Source organism: Emys orbicularis, chromosome 1, assembly GCF_028017835.1.
Source record: "Emys orbicularis isolate rEmyOrb1 chromosome 1, rEmyOrb1.hap1, whole genome shotgun sequence".
NCBI classification, from domain to species: Eukaryota; Metazoa; Chordata; order Testudines; family Emydidae; genus Emys; species Emys orbicularis.
This window is the reverse complement of record NC_088683.1, coordinates 87,503,948-87,524,677: the sequence shown is the minus strand read 5'-3', so window position 1 is coordinate 87,524,677 and position 20,730 is coordinate 87,503,948. Positions and strand designations below refer to the sequence as shown.

The window sequence follows — 20,730 nt, the reverse complement described above, 5'->3', positions numbered from 1 at the left end:
CACTATGCCATAGTGCAGCAGTCCAGGGATGATGCGGCATTTGGTTCAGCGGTCCTTCACTCCGCGACATCTCACTCTGACCCCACCGCCTAGGTAAGGCTTGGGAGTCACCTAATTGGAATCGATATGAGCAAGCACTCGAAGAAGAAAAGACGGTTACTCACCTTTGTAACTGTTGTTCTTCAAGATGTGTTGCTCATTTCCATTCCAAACCCGCCCTCCTTCCCCACTGTCGGAGTAGCCGGCAAGAAGGAACTGAGGGGGCGCTGGGTCGGCAGGGGCATATATCCGGCGCCATAAGGGTGCCACTCCAGTGGGCGCCACAGCCGACCCACCAAGTGTTGCTAGGGTAAAAATCTTCCGACGATTGTGCACACGGTGCGCGCACACCTAATTGGAATGGATATGAGCAACACATCTTGAAGAACAACAGTTACAAAGGTGAGTAACCGTCTTTTCTACAAACTAGAGCTAGATTTAGACTCTACAGTCCAGACCCTCGAAGGTATAGAGGCGCCTAAATACCTTTAAGGAACTGGTGCTACATCCTTGGCACAATCTCAAAAGATAACTCCTGTGTCAGCAGTTTCACATCCCCTGTCTAGGAAAAGGTTTGCTGCTAGGGTTGGCTTTTTAGTAGATAAAGTTTGTTAAATACACTAACTTATTTGTGAAGGCGGGGATCTGGGGGTGGAGAGAGGATTTTTGCCCTTTCCTGATTGGGACATTGGAATCCAGTCAGGTGCTGTTCTTTAGGCTATAGTGTGGTAAACACAAGGCTGATTCACACCACAGCCGCCTTTAGTGGAGGGACAACCATAGACAGAGGAGAAGTATGCCAAGGTACACAGTACATGTCCGAGGGGAATGGCTGGCAGTGCCTTGCCAAACTGGCACGAACACAGTGAGATGGCTGGGGAAGGAAGCTGTGAGACGTTACATGAAAAACAAGCCTGATAATGGGGGCTTTGCCTCAGTGGAAGAAGTGAAATTCTGTGTTCGGAGGTGCAAAGGCCTTGGCTTGCTGGATCATGATGATACTTTGGAGGACACACTAGAGGACAATGAGTTTGTTGAAGTTGGTAAGCAAACCTGCAATGACAAATTATATGGTGACTGCACTTGCTTAGGAGACCCAGAGTGTGTATTTTCTGTTTATCTTGCAATGTTATATTTCTGTGATATAGCAAATCTAAAATTTAAGAAAAAATACTAAATTGCAAACTCAGTTTTGAGAAGGCTTTTTAGGTCGTCTGTTGTGTCATACAGTTGGGTGGGATATGAAGTGTTTGGCTGTAGGTTTTGGATTTTTGTGTGTGGTAACTACATTTTTACTGTATGTTTGTTAAGACATTTAAATACATTTGGCTGCAAATTAGAATTCTTGTCACTGATTTTTTTCTAGCTAATGAAGAATTCTCTGTAGCAACAAACTATGGGGAATAAGTTTTCATTCTGTTTGTTTTTCCCATTCTTCATTGTAGCTATAGAAGGAGATGTAATGTCTTCGGATTTCATTGCATCTAAGCTAGAAGGAGTTGATTTGTATCCTTTATTGAGCATTGTTTTGGTTAATTTTTACAATTCTTAGATTTGCAAAAGTTGAAAATGCTTAGCACTTTTTCCCCCTTCAAAGGGCTTCCTTCAAAAACTCTAATTAAATGGCAGCTATTTGTGTGGGTTTTGAATGTCCTTTATTTTCCTTTACATGGCTTCAGATATAGCAAATATCAAGAACCAGAAAAGGTATGGCTCAATAATGATCTTAATAAGATGTGCCCCAATTCCAATAGTTTTTTTGTGTTAGAAGGTGAAGTAGGGTGAAATCCTCTTATCACGGTGGGGGAAATGGCAGTATTCAAAGAAAACCTATTTTCTTTATTTGCCCATGACACAGAGCGGGACCCCACAGAACATTTCAAATGGAATTGCTGTTTGTGACATATACTATTTGTTTTCAGTAGGACTCAGTAAGTTCCTGCAAACATTTACTACCAAGTGTAGAGCTTTCTATTACTGTGGGTAACTTCACCGAAGCTACCGCAGAAGCACTTTGCTCTGCAGTGTTTGCAGGATCATCCATGATGACTGCTTAACTTGTTACCTCTCGTAAAATAAGCTGTTCTTTGCTAATGCTTCTCTGAGAGAGTCTTACTGTATGAATGAGAACGGGGCTGAATGCTGGTGTAACCCAGTTCACTATTAAGCTTTCACTGTATTTATTTAGTTATTGTTTAGAAATTGCTTACATATACATGACACTCACTAAAATGCAGTTCTTTTGCGCAGTATATTTATTTAGATGGGAACAGTTTAACACCAGAGGACCTGGTCAATTTAGGAAAGGGGCTCTATAAGATCAAGGTAAAGATTTTGAAAGAATCTAACTCTCCAAATACTTTTTATTTAGTTAGTTTTTTAAGTAGTAATAGAGGAATGGATATTGACGCTATTGTTTTTCTAGCTCACACCTGAAGCTGAAGCTAAAGTCAGACAATCAAGAGAAGTGATTGAAAGAATTGTAAAAGAACAGACTGGTATTTTTTTTTCTTTTCCAACTTAATTTTGTTGTCAGTTTTAGATGACTTTAGTTAGATTCTCTTCTTTATCTGAAATATCTGTTTCTTTCAGTTGTTTATGGAATCACCACTGGCTTTGGGAAGTTTGCTCGAACGGTTATTCCAACTAGTAAACTCAAGTATGTTGTATCTATTTCCTTCTTTAATTTAGAAAATGGATATAGAAAGTAGATCCATATTATTTCTACAGTGTACATTTTTAGTCCATTTTTCTTCCGAAAAGGAGAGGGATATTTTTTGCTCAGTTTTGTGAAAAACTTTTTCTATGTTTGAACACTGGAAGTTGGTTTTTAAATGACTTTTCTTTCTTTGTAGGGAACTTCAAGTGAATTTAGTTCGGTCACATTCCGCAGGTAGTGGGAAATTGATTTCAAATTTGTTTCTCTTCCACAACTGTTAGAATTGGGGGTTGTAACCTTGAGATTGTTGTCATTGCAGGTGTCGGGAAGCCTTTGATCCCAGCGAGATCTCGCATGCTTTTAGCTCTCAGGATCAATGTTTTAGCAAAAGGATACAGTGGAATTTCACTGGAAACTCTCCAGCAAGTTATTGAAGCATTTAATGGTAAGAAAGATATTTAGAAATGAATACAGCTGTTTTATCCTTTATATTACAATGGTGCCTAGAGACCGCAGCCTAGATCACAGGCCCATTGTGCTAGGCACTGCACAAGTAGATAGAGTCCCTGTCCCAAGGAGTCTAAGTAGACAAGATGGGACAAAGGTATACAGCACGCAGAAGATTGGGAACTGAGGCGCAGAGAGTTTAGTTGACTTGCCAACATTACCCAGGGGGGTTGTGACAGAACCAGAAATTGAACCCAGATCTCCCAAATCCCAGTCCTGTGTCGTAACCACAACCCCTACCTTCTTTATTGATTTGTTTTTCTTAAGTGTTCATAGTTTTATTAATTTCGAGCCAGAATTTGTGGTGGAAGAACAGTGGTATCGTTTGGGAGGGGAGAAAAAGGCAGCACTTCAGATTACCTTTTGCAGTTGTATTACTTTTTGTCCTTTTGGGTCATTATATTATGGTAACACTTTGGCATGAAAATAAACTCCATTGTGTGCATTTAACACACAGTGAAAGCAGAATTAAGAATGTTTGCTCAGGGCTGATTACCTGAGAAGACACTAGGTTGCCAGTTCAAAAGCAGCGGAAGGCTAATAGTCAGTGCAAGCTGTGACTTTATCAGTTATTTGAAAAGCAGCCTACGTGAAATATTACTCTTTCTAGGTATTTATACCTCATCTATCACCATAGTGACTGCCTGTCTGCTAAGGGCTTGAGTCTCGAACTGTGAGGCTTTCTGGTAGGGGTTCAGTTCAGCAACAGTTGCTCATTGATCTGGCTAACACTCATGTGAGTGTCTTTGAGTTCAGTGGCACTACTTCCTGGGAAAAAAATTATCACATAGGTGTTTGCAGGACTAGTCCCACTGAGACATGTTTACTCATGTGAGTAGTTCCATTGAAATCAGTAGGAGGGCTCATAGGAATAATTCACTGTGAGTAAGACAGTGGCAGAAGTGGGCCCTAACTGAGTAGCTGGCCTGAGGCTGGTTGCTAGTAGGCAGTTAATCATGTTAACAAAACCATCGAAACAGTTAATGCCACTTATATCATTGCTGGCAGGCTCAGCAGGGAAGTTCAGGGTGGCCTTGGAAACTAGCTACCTTTCATTCCTAGAAATGGTCCCGCCAATGAGAGAGCCACTGCAAACTTCCTCCCACTGTCTGTCTGTCTGCTATTATACTCATTCTGTGAATAAACTTCAGTTTAGATGGTTTTCTTTCAATCCATCATCTTTCCTGAGCACAAGATTCACTAGTTTTTTAAAATCTGTTTATATGAATGTAAGGTTTTTGCATTGCTCTGGGGACATAAAGCTAATAGAGGCGCTACGGTTATACACATCAGGGCGAACTCAGGAAGGTGAACCCTGTGCTGCCTTCCATTATGTGACATGGGAAGTAAAGGAACATGAATTTAGTCACAGAGTTTTCTAAGTCCACAGAGGGAAAGGAAGAGAATCTACACTGCCTGTTGCCCTCATAGGGTGACCAGATGTCCCGATATTATTGGCATTGTCCTCATATTAGAGACTTTATCTTATACGCAACTATGCCCTCCCCCCAAAAAATGTCCTAATTTTTCACACTTACTATCTGGTCACCTTATGCCCTTCTCTCCATCTTTCCTCAGTCCCACAGACTCCTCCTTGCCTCTTCCACACGTTCAGGGATTGATTGGGCTTGAGGTAGATCCCAGAAGCACCAGGAGCTAGGAAATTCTCAAAGGCGTTTAATGCTGCTAAAAGTCACAGGGTGGCTTTGACTTTAGAGGAGATGGGGCATTCAGTCAGAGGTGAACAAATAGCTGCTTTTTCAGTTTGTATTAACAGGCCTGTGTACCTTTGCATTATAAACCCCTATGCCGAGGAATTATGAAACCCTACTGGAGACAACAGCTTAGGGCTAAAATTTGACATACAAAGTTCTGTCAAGTTTTTATTAGCCATTTAAAAAAAAATGTAATTGTTGGATTTCAGGATGATTTTTAATTGAAACTTCTATCCCAGACTGAAGTGACTTAACTGAGAAATGTACAGTAGAACCTCAGAGTTACGAACACCACACACCTCATTTGGAACAGGAAGACCACAGTCAGGCAGCAGCAGAGACAAAGAAAAGAAAAAAAAAAGAAGCAGCAAATATAGTACAGTGCTGTGTTCATAGAATCATAGAATATCAGGGTTGGAAGGGACCTCAGGAGGTCATTTAGTCCAATCCCCTGCTCAAAGCAGGACCAACCCCAACTAAATCATCCCAGCCAGGGCTTTGTGAAGCCGGGCCTTAAAAACCTCTAAGGATGGAGATTCCACCACCTTCCTAGGTAACCCATTCCAGTGTTAAATGTAAACTACTAAAAAATAGCAGGGGAAAGCAGCATTTTTCTTCTGCATAGTAAAGTTTCAAAAGTGTATTAAGTCAATGTTCAGTTGTAAACTTTGGAAAGAACACCCATAATATTTTGTTCCATTATGAACATTTCAGAGTTACGAACAACCTCCATTCCCAAGATGTTTGTAACTCTGAGGTTCTACTGTACTTTCTAGAACACACAGTGCCATTGATTTTCTTTTTTTAAATGAAAATGCCCAATCATTCCTAGCATATATGTATATATGGGCTGAAGGAGCCAACATTTCAGCCTTGGTGCATAAGTAGCCACTAAATAAGCATTTCCTGAAGTGTGAGGTGCACCTTCCAGGACTAGTGGGGAGATGGAGGGCACAGATGATCTATACATGAGTATGGGTAGGACTTTTTACAAAATGTGGAAGTGTTGACAGTGGGGTGTGTGTGATTGCTTTCATTTTCCTGAATGGGGTTCAGTGTTCAAAGGTCTGGGAAATGGTGCTTTAATTTGATCTGAGAAACTTGAGTCTCTAAATATTCAGTAACATCAACAACTGCAGTAGCTTAGGGGCTAAATCCAGGGCTGGCCTTAGGGAAAATAGCTCCCTGGCTGAACTTGTATTTTGGCAGCTCTGGCCTGTTGCCTCCCCAGGCTCCCCATCCACCCCCTCATTGCCCTGGCCCCTGCTGCCTCTCTGGGCTCCCCACAACGGGTCAGCAGCCGAAGGGGAAGAGCAGTGACAGGAGGGCACCAAAGGGCTGTGGTGGCAGGGGAGCATGGTGACCTGAGAGACCCAGAAGGGGGGGGGGAGGGAACCAGAGTAGTACAGAGTCTCATTTGTGTGGGGCTGCAGGGGGACAGTGACATGGGGGCTTCAGAAGGGCAGATCTCTCCCCACACCCCATTACTGAGCGTCCCCAATATTCAAGTGCCCCTTCCCAGTCCCAGGGAAGGTGGGTTATGGGTGGGGGAGGTTAAAATGCAAATGCTCCCGCACACTGGGGGTAGCTAGGGTGGATGGTGATGGTGGAAAGTTCACTCCTGAAATATCCCAAATGCCCTGCACTGACACCTCCCTTTGGGATGAGCTAGAAAAAGGGGGAGCCCCTGAGAGCTGGGAGGCTGGGATGTGGAGGCACAGTGAGGGACCCCCGGGGAGCTGGGTGGGCCTGGGGGGGTGTTGGAAAATGGGGGCACAGGAGGGGCCCCCTGGGAGCTGGGACATGGGGTCAGGACCCCCCAGACTTACTTGTCTCTTTCTCTGCAGTTTCAGCTCCCTTCCCCTCCCAACCCTGAAGAGGCTGGCATCTTCCAGCTCCCATTTCCATTGGGCAGCATCGCTCTCATTCACGCTGCCCATGGAAGAAGGAGTAATGGCTGGGCTGGGACAGTCTCAGAGGGTGTGGGGGGAGGAGGGCGGGAGGAGCCTGCCAGCTCGCAGAGTATGGAGGCAGGATTAGGAGCTGGGCTGGGAAACCAGGTGGGGTGGCGAGCAGGGGCCCTCCACTCAGGAGCAGTGAGGCAGGTGCTCCTGCTGCACCCTGCAGGCACCGAGGGGGAGCCTGAGCCCCTTGCCTCTTCACCACAGCGTCACCCTGACTATGACGCCCTGGGTCGTCAGCCACGTCACCCACCCCTAAGGCCAGCCCTGGCTAAATCTTACTCTACTTGGGGATGAGCAAAGATGCTGTCTGCTGCGTCCTCTTCCATAAGCTTGGTGTCCCTCAAAGGCTGAAACTCAGCCCAGTTTTGCTGAGGCACTGCAATTTCTGCAAATGTATGATGCCAAAGTGATGACCTGTAGTTGGACCTAGATTTCCAGTCAGCTGCTCAAAGGCAGCCAACAGTTCAGTGGGTTCCTTACTTTTAGAGGGTCCTCTTAGGACTGAGCCCTTTAGATTTTCTTGGTCTTGCCTCAGTGCAGGACTTGGTGACTTCTCGAGGTCCCTTCCAGCCCTATATTTCTATGATTCTATTCTATGCTATGCTGAGCTGAGTGGGAGCCTTTCTTGTGACCCCACCAATGGTTGTCAGATGTAGTGACACAGCTGAGATTCTCCCATTCCTATATTGGAGCTGGAATTTCAACCTTAACTTTGAGTTTCTTGGCCTTTGTGGGACTAAGCTACACTAAAAATGTAATCCCGTATCAGGTTTTGTTTTGATTTGTCAGCCAAAAACAATTGGTTTATTTTTAAACTACAGGAGCTAATTTAGGAAAAATTAACAAATGGCAGTTTGCGAGGGGGGTGATGCTTCTCCATTTCACTGGTTGCTATTCCAGTATGTCACTTCAAGACAACCAGGGCAGATTCATGTGCCTGTGTCTCTGTTTCAAGGAGAGAATGGATGGAGGCTCTAACCAAAGTCTGATTTCTGCTTTCTTCCTAGCATCCTGCCTGCCCTATATCCCCGAGAAAGGGACCGTTGGAGCCAGTGGGGACTTAGCCCCTCTTTCTCATCTTGCTTTGGGGTTCATAGGAGAAGGAAAGATGTGGTCCCCAAAGAGTGGCTGGGCTGATGCTAAATATGTAAGATCAATGTGTCTAACTACTAGACTTCTTTGTCTGTCTCCTTCAATTGGCTCTGAGTAGACTATGTGTATTATGAGAACAAAGGGAAATTTTTTCATCAGAACTATGCGATGGATTCATAATATTTTATATCGTTTGGATTTTGTGTGTCACTTTCTTGTGATTGAAGTATTTGTTTTTGCACTACTTCAACACTTTGTCCTGTAGGACAGGTACCATGGTGAAAAATGAGGCATAAGGATAGAACAAAACAAGCAAACACCAGGCATCATGATATTGGGGTTTAGATTCCACCATGTCTGGCATATCAATAATGCCTAGACAGACATGGTCACCTTGCAGTGAAGCAACATGATGCAAGATCCAACACTGATGAGTGCCCGAATCTGGATGGATGGACAAGATGTCATGTTGTACCAGCTCCAAAGATTTGTTAGTGCACCTTCTGTCCTGCAAACATCATAACTGGCCCACCAAACCTGAGATGATCCCACAAAACTGAGGATTAATGATGTGGTTTCAAATGCTAAAAGTAAATGGAGACTTTTAGGGTTTTTTCTCTCCTGAGGAGAGAGGAGTTACTAAGATTTCTGTTACGTATTATAACGGCAAGAAGCAGATGTATAAACTTCAGTAAAGCGGAAAACACATGACTTAAACATATAACATTTTCAATAGATTAATTTGGGTTGAAAGGGATCTTTGTGGCATCATTTAGTCTACCCAGTTACACCATGGCAGAATTGATTTATTTTTTAAAATTTATTCCATCCCTAATAGTTCAGTGTTTGATCCAGCCATGGATCTCTCGAATGATGGAGATTCCATAACCCCCCTCCGTAGCTTATTCCATTCTTTATCTGCCTAGGTACTGACATGGCTCCCATCAACATAGTATCTGAGCACCTCCCCAGTATGTAGCCTCTCAGCATCCCTGTGAGATAGCATAAGATAAAAAAGAGGGTTGTATGCAATCAGCAGTCGTCCAATCAATGTATTGAAAGGCATTTTTCACTAACGCCCTGTTCAATAAACTGCTTTACAGGTGCTGCAAGCCCATGGCCTGAAACCGATAACCTTGAAACCAAAGGAGGTAATGAAAACCAAGCCTAGCCAATTGGTAGTTGCTTTATGCATATGTTGCCCCTATTTTAAAAGTGAGATGAATTAATTATTATTTTAAATCCAGTTCCAGAAGGTTATTAGACATCTGTTACAGGGAACCCATTAGAGACTCTACAGTAAAGGGTATGTCAGCATTTCCATTTCACCTCCCATTTACATGCGATTTAGTTCAACCGCAATCATTTATAGAAGCTCTGTGTACAACGCTTCAGTCCAGGGTAAAACTTAGGTCCTTTCTATAAAAGTTCCACTGGGAACTGCCATTCATCCACACACACACTTTTTACCATCAGTGATTTCCTGGACATCCATCAATGGAAATTACCCCAATTCCTATCTAAAGTAAGTCTGCATCAGTGGAAATTAAATTGGTGTAGTGCCAGTGTAGATGCATCCCACTTCCATGGCAACTAAACCAGCGCAAATAATCTTCTTCCTGCTGTTGCACGCTGCACTAATTACTGCAGAACTGACCTATCTGCTCTCTGTTCTACATTTCAGCGCTTGGGGCTCATCTCAGCTGGCTGTCACCAGGAGTATTGTGTTCAGACAAGCCCTTATTTTATGAGATGGGTTTTGTTTAAGAATGTAAAACCTTTAGTAATTCAGATGGCTTTTATCCTGCATTGTGGGGACCAGAAGGCTTTTTGTGTTGGTAGTTTAGAGAAAGAAACACATTTTATAACTTAAACACATTTTGTGATATTTAATAAGCAGTAACTAGCATTAGCGTGGTATAAATGTTTATTTATGTAAGTATATTCATCTATTTATTAAACAAAAACCCAGGCTGATGAAATCTTACCCACATAAACTGACATGTAGGTTCTTAGTATGTAAGATATTCCAGTGCTCTTGATGGTGGACCATAGTAATTGTCATAACTACAGTACATGCGGCAAGATACCTGAGCCAAAGCCTACTGAAGCCAATGGGAAGACTTCCCTGGCTTCAGTGAGCTTTAGAACAGGCCCAAGGTGAGTTAAAACAGAATCTCCACTTTAAGTCTAACGGCAAGTCTCCCACGGACATAGCACCGGTGTGGACAGTGGGAAACTTGCACTGTTTGGGCGGTGGGGCAGAGGGGGAGGGGGTTGATGGGTCTTTTTCACACTTCTGAGCAACATACATTAGATGAGCTTAAGTGGTAGTATAAATCTGCCCTAAGTTTCCTTGCTTTGGTGTGGGGGTTTTCATACCTCATCTTCTTCATGTCTAGAGCTGAATTTAATAATTTTGTCAAAAATCAGTAGCAGGGTTACTCTTACAAAGAAAAAGAAAAAGAAAGCTGTCCTGTGCCCTTAAATAAAGTTTGAAGTAACATGAAATAAACCTCATGTAACATGGCAGAATTTCTAAGGAACATATAGAGACTAACAGTTAAAAGTAAATGTTTGCTTTAGAGCAATGATGTCACATCACCATACTATTTTATTGTAGGAAAAGTACCTCCACTTTTACTGCAGTAATGTAAATGTTTAGTATTCGCCACTGCATAATATAGTTGTCCTAGGACCCATAGAGGGGACAAATGGAAATGTTTGTCGTGCCCTTTGAGATCTTGAAGTGGATTGTTGCCAGTGATTTCTCCTGTAGTCCTAGTACACACACTACTCCCATTGACTTTAGACAATCATCTGCATGTTGGGATGACAGGAAGCGTCTTTAGGGCCTTAGCTGTATATCTGGCTTGCTAGGTTTCACCAAACCTATACCAGGAACCCCCTGAGCTGATCAGCAGTCGTGGCCAGATGGCTATAACTGGCTTGCTAGTGAAACTAACTATTGGAAAACAACTCCCAGTTAGGAGACATGGGGATGTAACAGCTTCAAAGTAACTGGTGGCTTGTCTGTATCAAAAAATAACCAAACAGCTGAGACCATAGCATCTCTAGCCCTTTTTATGATTCATTTAATGACGATCCAGGAATCTTAGAAAAGCCTTTCTTTAACTGACACGTGTAATTATGAAAATTACAATGGCTGTGGCATGTGTAAGGCTGCAACAGATTCACTTAAAATAAACACCTGCTATCTCTCCGAAGGGTCTGGCTCTTATCAATGGAACCCAAATGATCTCCTCTCTGGGATGTGAAGCCGTGGAACGAGCCAGCGCTATTGCTAGGCAAGCGGACATAGTTGCGGCACTAACACTTGAAGTCCTGAAGGGTACAACTAGAGCCTTTGACACTGGTTGGTATTGAATTTTCTGTGTTCACTTTGTCTTAGCTTTTGGAGAGGGAAAAGCAAAAGTGTAATGCTCTTTTATTTCTTAACAGATATTCATGCAGTGCGTGCCCATCGGGGGCAGATTGAAGTGGCATTCCGATTTAGGTCACTTTTAGACTCTGACCATCATCCATCAGAAATAGCAGGTGAAACATCTTTGCTTCCTGCCATGCAAGTCACCTATTTGATTTCCAGGACAGACAGGGAATTAAAACAGTGATGTGTGACCTTTTCTATAAGAACCTTCCTTTTGTTTTGCAGAGAGTCACAGATTTTGTGACCGAGTTCAGGATGCATATACGCTGCGCTGTTGCCCTCAGGTAAAATGAGTTTCCCACTCCCTCATACAGGGATAGGCTAGTGGCAGTGAAATCCCAATCCCTGTGTAATGTCAGTTAAGTGTTGGTTGTCTCCTTTAAAATAATGCAATTACATTATTTCCCACTCAGCTCAAAATAGGGCTTAAGTGAGACATAAGTAATTCCTGGATCTTGTACACAGGAGTGATTTTTAACTTTCAATGAACTCAATCCATATTAACACAAGCAAAACTATTGAAATTGGTGGGAGCTTTGCATGTGTAAAAACTAAAGAACTGGGGTTTCCTAAGTTTAGTTATAATTCCTTAATAATACCTAATATACATTGACCAATTAGCTAAGCTTTGAGTACTTTCTTGATCGGATAGAGGTTGTACCTGTGGCTGAGGGACAAGGGGACGCCAACCCAAACACACAAAGAATTATACATTTATGTTGTCATCATCATATTATAATGTCATAATAATAGTAAGTCAAATCTTTAATGAGTACAGTATATCTAGCATTCCACAATAGCAATTTCCCTGGTTATCACATCAAATCAAAGTCTGTATCCCTGTGTGAGTGCCAAGTCTGGGAGTGGGGTCAAGGCAGAAGTGTGCTCTCAGAAAGTAGAATTGGATGGATCTGTGTCTTGAACTACAAATAGACATGACCTGTGGCTAATTGCTATTGTTTCTTTTAGGTCCACGGTGTGGCGAATGACACGATAGCTTTTGTAAAGGACATAATCACGACTGAAATTAACAGTGCAACAGACAATCCTGTATCTTTTTGATGATTCAGTTTCTCAGTAAAATTTTGTTTGGTTACTTTTTCCCTTCTAAATAATTATTAGCTAATGAAGCAGAAATTATGGCCCTGATCCATCAAATCACTTACATATGTGCTTAGTCAGTGGACTGCTCTTGCTTAAAGTTAAGCACACATTTAAGTGCTTTGCTGGATCAAGGCCTACATGGTTATAAGGGCAGCTGGGAACTTTGGCAGCCAATTGGACTTGAAGGTCAACAGTGACTTGTCAGTTGACACAAGGTTGGCTCAAGGTTGGCAAAACTTGCATTCTAGAATGCACTTTGAGTTCTACAAAGGGTAACTACAAGAGCTATGCACCACTTTTAAGAGCTGTGTGAGCTCATTTTGGGAAGCTCTGTGCATACGCCTTGTATTGGTGCTCTGAACAAGGGTGAATTCCACTCTTTAAGAATAAAGGAATGTACAAAAGATGCTCCTTTGTGTTAGCTGATAGTAGTGATGAGTGCCCATCTTGCTCACTATATATAAAATTTCACCTCCATTGGCGAGAGCACCATTGGCAATTGAAAATTACACTAGAAACTGTGCTCAAGTACGGCTTTGCATTCCTTATAGCCTTCACCTGCTGACCATCCAGCCTATTTAATAAAATACACTATTCATCTGTATCTGTATGGTGGGAGAACTGGGCACTGTTTTACATTTTTCTGACAACTGAACATGCAGAAGTGCGAGCTACACTATATATGCATATGCATTTGCACATCAATTCTTCCTCCTTTCAGATAGGATATTCTGGTTATCCAGAGATGTGTGGTACGTCAGCCGTTCTTCATTCATGTTCACACCTTAACTTGTCTTTAAAGATGGTTTTTGCTGAAAGGGGAGAGACCATTTCTGGAGGAAATTTTCATGGTGAATATCCTGCAAAGGTAATTAAGCATTTGGAGAAATATTAGTTTATTTTCTGAAATTTTTAAAAAAATCAGCTGATTCCATCAAGAGCTTCTCTTGCAGGCTCTGGACTACCTGGCAATTGGTGTCCATGAACTTGCTGCAATTAGTGAAAGAAGGATTGAAAGACTATGCAACCCATCTCTCAGTGAGCTGCCTGCATTTCTAGTCACCGAAGGGGGTCTGAATTCTGGTTTCATGATTGCTCACTGCACAGCAGCGGCCCTAGGTGAGTACACAAAGACCTAAGCAAGACTGGAAAGAGCACAAAATTAGAAAGATCAACCTATGTTAGCACTGTGATAGTTTGATAGTACTGATAAAGGAACCTCCAGAAAAAACAGCTCTCAGCTCCAGCTGTAAATTCTTCTTTTCTCCCCATGTCCAGCTGAGCTATCTGATATAGTTTGCAGCCCTGTCTCCCCTTCAGAGGCCCTGAACCTGCAAAGATTTATGTATGTGTTTAGCTCTAAACCGGTGAGCAGCTAGGGTTGCCAACAGTCCCTTATTATAAGGGACGTCCCTTATTTTTTCATCTCTGTACAACAAGATCAGGCATTGCTGAGTGCTGCAAAAAGCAGCAAGAAATGCCCCATGTGAATTTAGGTGAGTAATGTTCATTTATTTTATTTATTTATTAACGATAATAATGATGATAATATTGGGGAACGGGGTGAGTTGGGGGTGCTAAGAAAACAATTCCTTATTTTTGAAATACAATGTTGGCAACAGTAGGATTACTCAAGTGCTTAAATCTTTGTAGGATTGGAGTCTGAGTTTCGGAATGGTTAAGCGCCACAGTCCCACTTGAAATCAGTAGGAGCTAGAAGTACCCAGCACCTCTGAAAATCAGGCCCTAAAAGCACAACAAAGCTAAAAAGCAAATTATCTATGTACAAACAATTCTATTTTTGATTCTACACAAAACGTATAATTTCTATCTGTAGCCCTCCCCTTCTGGGACACCCCAATCGCCAAGGGTGGTGTGGAGCCCCTTAATCTTTCCTTCTCAGGGACACAGCAATAGGCCCTGGGTGCTTAGCGCATGGTGTCTCCAGCTAGTGGTTGGGTGCATAAACCAGTAACAAGCCCTATGAGCCCCAGGCTATTACAATTCACAGGTACAGTAAATCAAACCCAACACACAGCCATTTTATTCACAGAAGGGATGGGGGTAAATTAAAAGAGGGGAAGAGAACAGGCAAAGGAATCAATGACGTTAAATAAATGAGGCCTCAACCAATCCCACAACAATGATCCTGGTGCAGGGGAGGCCTATGGGCTCAGCTGGCTTTCATTTCTCAGGGGTGCAGCAGAATCTCAGGACTCATCTTTGTTGTGGAGCTGGGGGCTCCGGAGCAGGCTCAGTCCTTCTCATGGGGAGAATCAAAATGGCTGCCTGTCTCCCCTTTTACTGCACAGAGCAAATCTGAGGCTGTTTCTCTACCAGCCTGACTCCCTGCAGCCAGCTCTCCCCCTGGTCACAGGTCCCTGCCAAGCTCCGCTCACATGACTCAGCCCATGTGCAAGCTTTCCCAGGGTCTGCTCTTGGTATCTCGGGCATGTCAGTCAGACTCTGGCCCATCCTCCACAGGCTGTCTCTCCCCTTCTCCCACCCAGGACAGGCAGTCTCCATTGGAGTTCCAGTCTGTGCTGTGGTATGTGGGAGCTGCTGGGAGCTGTTTCTCTGAAGTCCCCAGCCTAGCAAGGTGGCTACACTCTTCCCTGTCTACAGACTTTGATGGCCTCATCAAGTTTAAAACAAACCATGTGCAAACATACAAAATACAGAAAATACTCTTCTGGGCTATGTAATCTCAGACCTACATAACCCCTGATTCATACAGAGGTGCATACATGAGACTGTGCTTCTGGGACATACCAAATGTTACACGCCGTATGCCCTGTCCCAGAGGTCATAACAACAAAGCCTTCTTGGGGTGCTATCCATTTATGTACCACATCTGTAGGGACTCTCAGTGATTCACAGGATAACTTTATGGTGGGCTTAACCTGTCTAGGCTCAGGTAGGGTGTGACCATCATGTCATGTTCTCCACCTTCAAAGCCAGAGTCATTGATTTCTTCTTGACCATGAATGGCCTGGACATTCTCTTCTCCACTGTAGGGTGACCTGATGGGTAGATAAGACATGACATCATGAACTGGTGAAGCATACCATGGTTCTGGGATATTAACCTGATTGTTTGCACTCCAGTGTGAACCAATCTGTTGAGAGAGCTTGGGCTCAGGCACTTGAAAAGTAAATTGCTGGTGTTGATACTCAATGTTGTCCTCTCCCTTGACGTCAGAAAGAGCTACCGTGTAAGGTAATTGTAGTCTTCTGACCTCTCGGGAGTATCTGAAGGCTTGTAAAGGAGTGATACTATGAGGCCATTGCTGACCGCTTGTCTGTCAAATAGTGTATGCTGATGGTGAGGTGGTTCTAACAGGCCTCCTCACCACTTGTCCTGGTGGAAGAATGTGATTCCTCTGCAGGGCCGTGGAGGGGCCCACTCCTTTCACTAGCTTGAGTCAATAGACTGGCAGGCCTGGCACTCTGTGTAGGGCTCAGCCTTCCACTCATCTTCAATATTGTGTGTCCCAAGAATGCCCAGGGTCCTGATAAGAACTCTGACTTATATGTACAATTCCTGGTCTCTGACCATTTGGTCATAGCATGCTTTGTTACTCTGATTGTTCTGTGTAGCAGTAGTGGGCTGGTGCTGGGCAGTTTAGAATTGTTTTCTCAGATGGGTAGTATATTGAAGGTACGTTTCAGGTAGGATTCTATCTGCAGAAATGCTGAAACAAAGTTCCGCAGGCAGGCAAACTTCTCGACCAGACATGAGAAAGTAAAATGAGTATCCAGTGTTACAGCTGGAGGCCTGTATCAGACGAGAGACTGCTGATTCCAGCTCTGTTTCTGGTGAGACTCTAGCATGCCTAACAGTGTGGGAGAGGAGACCTTAACGGACTCAGCTGGCTTTCAGTCCTCATTGGTGCAGTCTCATCTTGGACCTCAGACTTTCTGATTTGGAGCTAGGGATACTGGGTCCGTCTCAGACCTTCTGACTGGGAGAGGCAAAATGATTGTTGCCCCTTCTACTGCACAGAGTAACTCTGAGACTGCTTCTCTTCCAAGTCCTCCATCCTGATTCCCAGGCTCAGCTCACATGCCCCAGCCATGTGAAGCCTCTCTGGAGTCTGCCATTGGTGTCCCATCCCATGCATGCCAAACAGTATACAGCCAATTCTCCATGAGCTGTGTGCATCCCTCAAGCATAGGCAAGAGAGACAACTGCTTTTTCAGTCTGATTCTGGGTTGTTTTATATGGGAGCTGCTTCTCTGTGGCAAGGGGGCTACAAGTGAATTTTATTTAGTCAGATTCACAGTGAAAGATCTAAGTCCAGATGAAGCTAGAATACTGTGAATAAGTGCTTCATTACCCCCCAGCTAAAGTAAGTCTGGCCCTGCCGGGCTCGATGCTGGGGAAGGGGAAAGCAATTTTTACGCTCCCCAGATCCTGGGGCCAGCTGGGGGCTGGTCTGACATAAGTTAAGGCATCCTAGGGGGCTGCTTTAAGACTCCATTCAAACAGCTCTGGATTTCAGGGGTGTTGGAATTTCCCAGCCATATCTTCTTTCTCTTGGGAATGTTCTACACTGAGGATGCCAAGAGCGAAGGAGGAAATAGTGGGGAGGTTTTGCAGCTAGTTTGCACTACCAGAGCTGGGCTGAAGAGCTGACCCTTGGTCTATTTTAAACAAGATCTTTTCTCTGGATGTAATATTTACCTTTATATATTTGGGTTAATATCAGCATCGGATGATCAATGTACAACATTACTGTCTTCAGGGGCAAAATGGCTTGAATGTTAGATATTGCAGATGGCTCAGTCAAGCCATACCATGGGCACACACTTACCATGGATGGATCTGGATCCTTCATTGCAGCGTTTTAGACTCAGCCATTGTTTCTAGCTCCTGTTTGTCCATACAGTACACCATTTATTCACACTGGACTTTTGCAGTTTCTGAGAATAAAGCCTTGTGCCACCCCTCTTCTGTGGATTCTCTCTCAACCAGTGCTGCTACAGAGGACCATGTGTCCATGGGCGGATGGGCTGCACGAAAAGCATTGAAAGTTATTGAACATGTTGAACAAGGTAAAATTAAGACACTGATTTTTAGACAGATCTACTGTATTGTAACTAGGTTAAAACTAAATGCCTTTCTTCTACATGGCATCGTGTTTTTTTTAAAATGGACCCTCCAGTCATTTTAAAGAAGTCTTTTAAGATATTGTCTTAAGTTATTACTTTAATTTCTTTCTAGCAGAAATATTATTGAGATGAATGTAATTAGTGTATTTCATTGAAACAAAACGGCTTATCAAAGAGACACTAAGCCAAAATTCTTCCATTCATCTTTGTCTCGAAAGATTAAAGTTGTAACTTTTTTAAAATACAAATTTCAGCTGTTGCTGGAAGAACACAACAATACATACCACAAAAACCAATATGTACAATTTGCTCGTACATAGGTTTATACAGTGGAGTGCTTTGAAGCTGTAGAGATCTCTAAAAATACTAAGTATTATCATTTTGTACATTCAGCAAAGTGAACATGTAACTAGAGAAAACAATGTGTCTTAGGTAACATTTTCCTTAGGAAAATTTGGCTGTTGTGTAAGTGAGGGACAAATGCCACTGTCTAGACAGGCAGACACTGTGCAAGCTTTTCCAGTACATATGTGTCAAGATCTTTTAGTTCTACCAGAGTTCTCAGACTAATGAGAAGTGGGCCTGAACCAAACTCCATCTCTCGACACCCCAGCGCACCTGGGAGTTTCAAAACTGGATCTGAATTCTACAGCTCAGGCCCATCGCTACATCTAATTTAGTTCTGGGGAAGGGCTCTGATTTAGAATGTCTCTGTTTTGGGGTGTACCTTGGAGTACACCATGAGTGCTGAGCAGCCAGCATGCCAGTTGAAGACACCGGGCGCTCTGAGCACTTAGAACCTTGAAAAGTCAGGCTCAGCACGTTTGGACATCCAAAATCAGAGACTGTTTTTAAGTATCGGCCGGAACCGCCATCTGTTTCCCCATCTGTTAAATGGGTCTTCTGTTTATCTGCCTCAATTAAACTTTGCATAGCACTTTGAAGTTGTGAGGTACTAAGTAACAGTAACAAACTCCTTTGAGAGGTTCTCCAAATGTAAACGTACAATGAGTTGTACATCTTAAAACCCACTATCCCGCCTTTCACTGTTTGGTTTCCTAGTGTTGGCCATTGAACTTCTTGCAGCCTGCCAGGGCATTGAGTTCCTACGCCCCCTGAGAACAACCACCCCATTGGAGAAAGTCTATGACCTTGTGCGCTCTGTTGTAAGGTAAAATCAAATAACGTTTTCCCAAAGGTTACAGCTTTGAAGACCTGCTAACTACAGTGTTGGTTAATGTTTGGCTAATGTTCTCAATTTGTCTCCTTTCAGGCCTTGGCTAAAGGATCGCTTCATGGCCCCAGACATTGAGGCAGCTCACAGGCTGCTTGTGGAGCAGAAGGCAGGTGTTGATACTGGCATTTGTGCGGCAGCTCATTCCTTACAAAGAGATCTGTAGTTCTTTTTTTAAAATGGCCCTTGATGCATCAGGGGAAAAACAGCTCTTCTCCTCACATGCATGATTTAATTACCATCGTCTCTGAAGGAATATGTGTGGAGATTTTAGTTTGTCATAGTCTTTTAAAGGGACGCTTTTAGTTTAAAAATAATATATTTTAAAATGAGTCCCCTCCGTTGTGTTATTGATAAATGACAGATTATTGAAACTGACAGGTCTTTACAAATATCAGCCCAGTCCTGCAATGAGCCCCATGAAGGCAGTCTTCTGCATCCACACGGAGCCCCATTCAAGTCAGTGGGACTATGGACACTTGCTGAGTACTATCCATGGGGAGCTCATTGCAGGACAGGGGCCAGGGAGTAGGAGGATAGTCCATATCCCAAAGAGCTTGTTACCCAATTCAAGACCAGATACAAGAGAGGGCCTGGCAAACTATAGGAGTGCAAGGATGAGAGAACAGCAATGAGGATGTGCATTAACACAGCCCTACTGTGTGCTCGGCTAGAGGGTTCGGAACCCACTTTGGTTTTTTACAGTTGTAAAATATAACTAACAGAAGAATGAGCTAGAGAGAGAGAGAGATGAGGTCCCTACTGACCTATCAAACTATTTGCAGCCATATGGACCCTAATAGCCCACCTGTCTTACAGCCCTGCTAGGGGGAATGATAAAGGAGAAAAAGGAAAACTTTCCAACCTTTAGGTTCCTTAGTAAATCCGAGCCCCAAAGTCTGGTCAGATCTGCCATTCCTTGCCAGTGCTGCCCATCACTGACCTTTCTTGGCCATGCCAGTCTTCCATTCCATGCTACCTTGGCTCCTGCATGACAAGGTGCTTTCTGTAAGACACCAGGGACACATCCCTACCAGCTCCTATCCCTTCCTAGGACATCATCTGGGTACTAGGAGATGCAATGCCTCCTCCCACCTGAGAAAACTCACCTTGCACCAGTCAGGACCGTAGCTATATACCATTCCCTTGCAACTGCACCTAGATCCCCCTTTACCCAGCAAAACTGTAATGTCCCTACAGATTCCTGCGCTCAGTAGCCGTCTCGCTCTTCAGCCACCATCTCTGACCCTATGTCTATTTCAGATTGCCACATGCAATTTATTTCTGTATATCTATTACAGTCAGTTAGTTATGCCCTGCTCATGTCTGCACAGGGTTCTCTGATCTTGGGAATTGACACGTGACTCAGTTTGAACATAAAATCTTTCAGCCTTCACATCTGACTCTGCTATTGCTCTTTCTGTCCTGTAGGTTTGGGAAGTAGCTGTACCTTACATTGAAAAATACAGACGGGAGCATATTCCTGAATCAAGACCTGTTTCACCCACAGCCTTTTCTCTGGATTCATTGAGAATGAATAAATGTGTTGGGACTGATCACAGTGATCAGGATTAACTTTAATGTGCTATGAAGTCTGGTACATAGAAAATCCTTTCCAGTGCTTTCTTTGATGGAGATTTGTTTTATTATGATACAACATGGTTTCTTCCTGGGATATAATGAAGCATGTGTAGGTAGTTGTCTCACCTGTAAAAAGATGGTGTCGGATTGTAGAGTGGATTAGGTTGAATTTACTGATGGTCTAATTTAAACAATGGTCTAAATACACCATTGGTACAACTCCATTGACTTCACTGGACTTGCACCTGCTAATGCTGGCCCTGAATTTGGCCA

General features: G+C 43.3%; 1 protein-coding gene across 1 annotated transcript; it reads left to right on the top strand.

Moving 5' to 3' along the window:
• The first annotated feature begins 835 nt into the window (after window positions 1-835).
• On the top strand, window positions 836-20,451 carry HAL (histidine ammonia-lyase). Its single transcript, XM_065414225.1, has 20 exons — window positions 836-1,082; window positions 1,485-1,545; window positions 1,719-1,746; window positions 2,290-2,364; window positions 2,465-2,537; window positions 2,632-2,698; window positions 2,895-2,932; window positions 3,018-3,143; window positions 7,892-8,031; window positions 9,080-9,127; window positions 11,205-11,352; window positions 11,439-11,534; window positions 11,650-11,708; window positions 12,394-12,474; window positions 13,331-13,396; window positions 13,482-13,647; window positions 17,451-17,585; window positions 18,705-18,813; window positions 18,916-18,985; window positions 20,308-20,451. The coding sequence occupies exons 1-20, from the start codon at window positions 836-838 to the stop codon at window positions 20,449-20,451; spliced, it is 1,977 nt and encodes a 658-aa protein (XP_065270297.1).
• Window positions 20,452-20,730: the final 279 nt, after the last annotated feature.

What these genes read in the sequence shown, in the direction of transcription:
- HAL (XM_065414225.1), top strand. Translation starts at nt 836, where the DNA reads ATGCCAAGGTACACAGTACATGTCCGAGGGGAATGGCTGGCAGTGCCT. An exon ending in ATTCCAACTAGTAAACTCAA is followed by an intron (nt 2,699 to 2,894) that starts GTATGTTGTATC and finishes CTTTCTTTGTAG; the next exon opens with GGAACTTCAAGTGAATTTAG. An exon ending in CTGCACAGCAGCGGCCCTAG is followed by an intron (nt 13,648 to 17,450) that starts GTGAGTACACAA and finishes GGACTTTTGCAG; the next exon opens with TTTCTGAGAATAAAGCCTTG.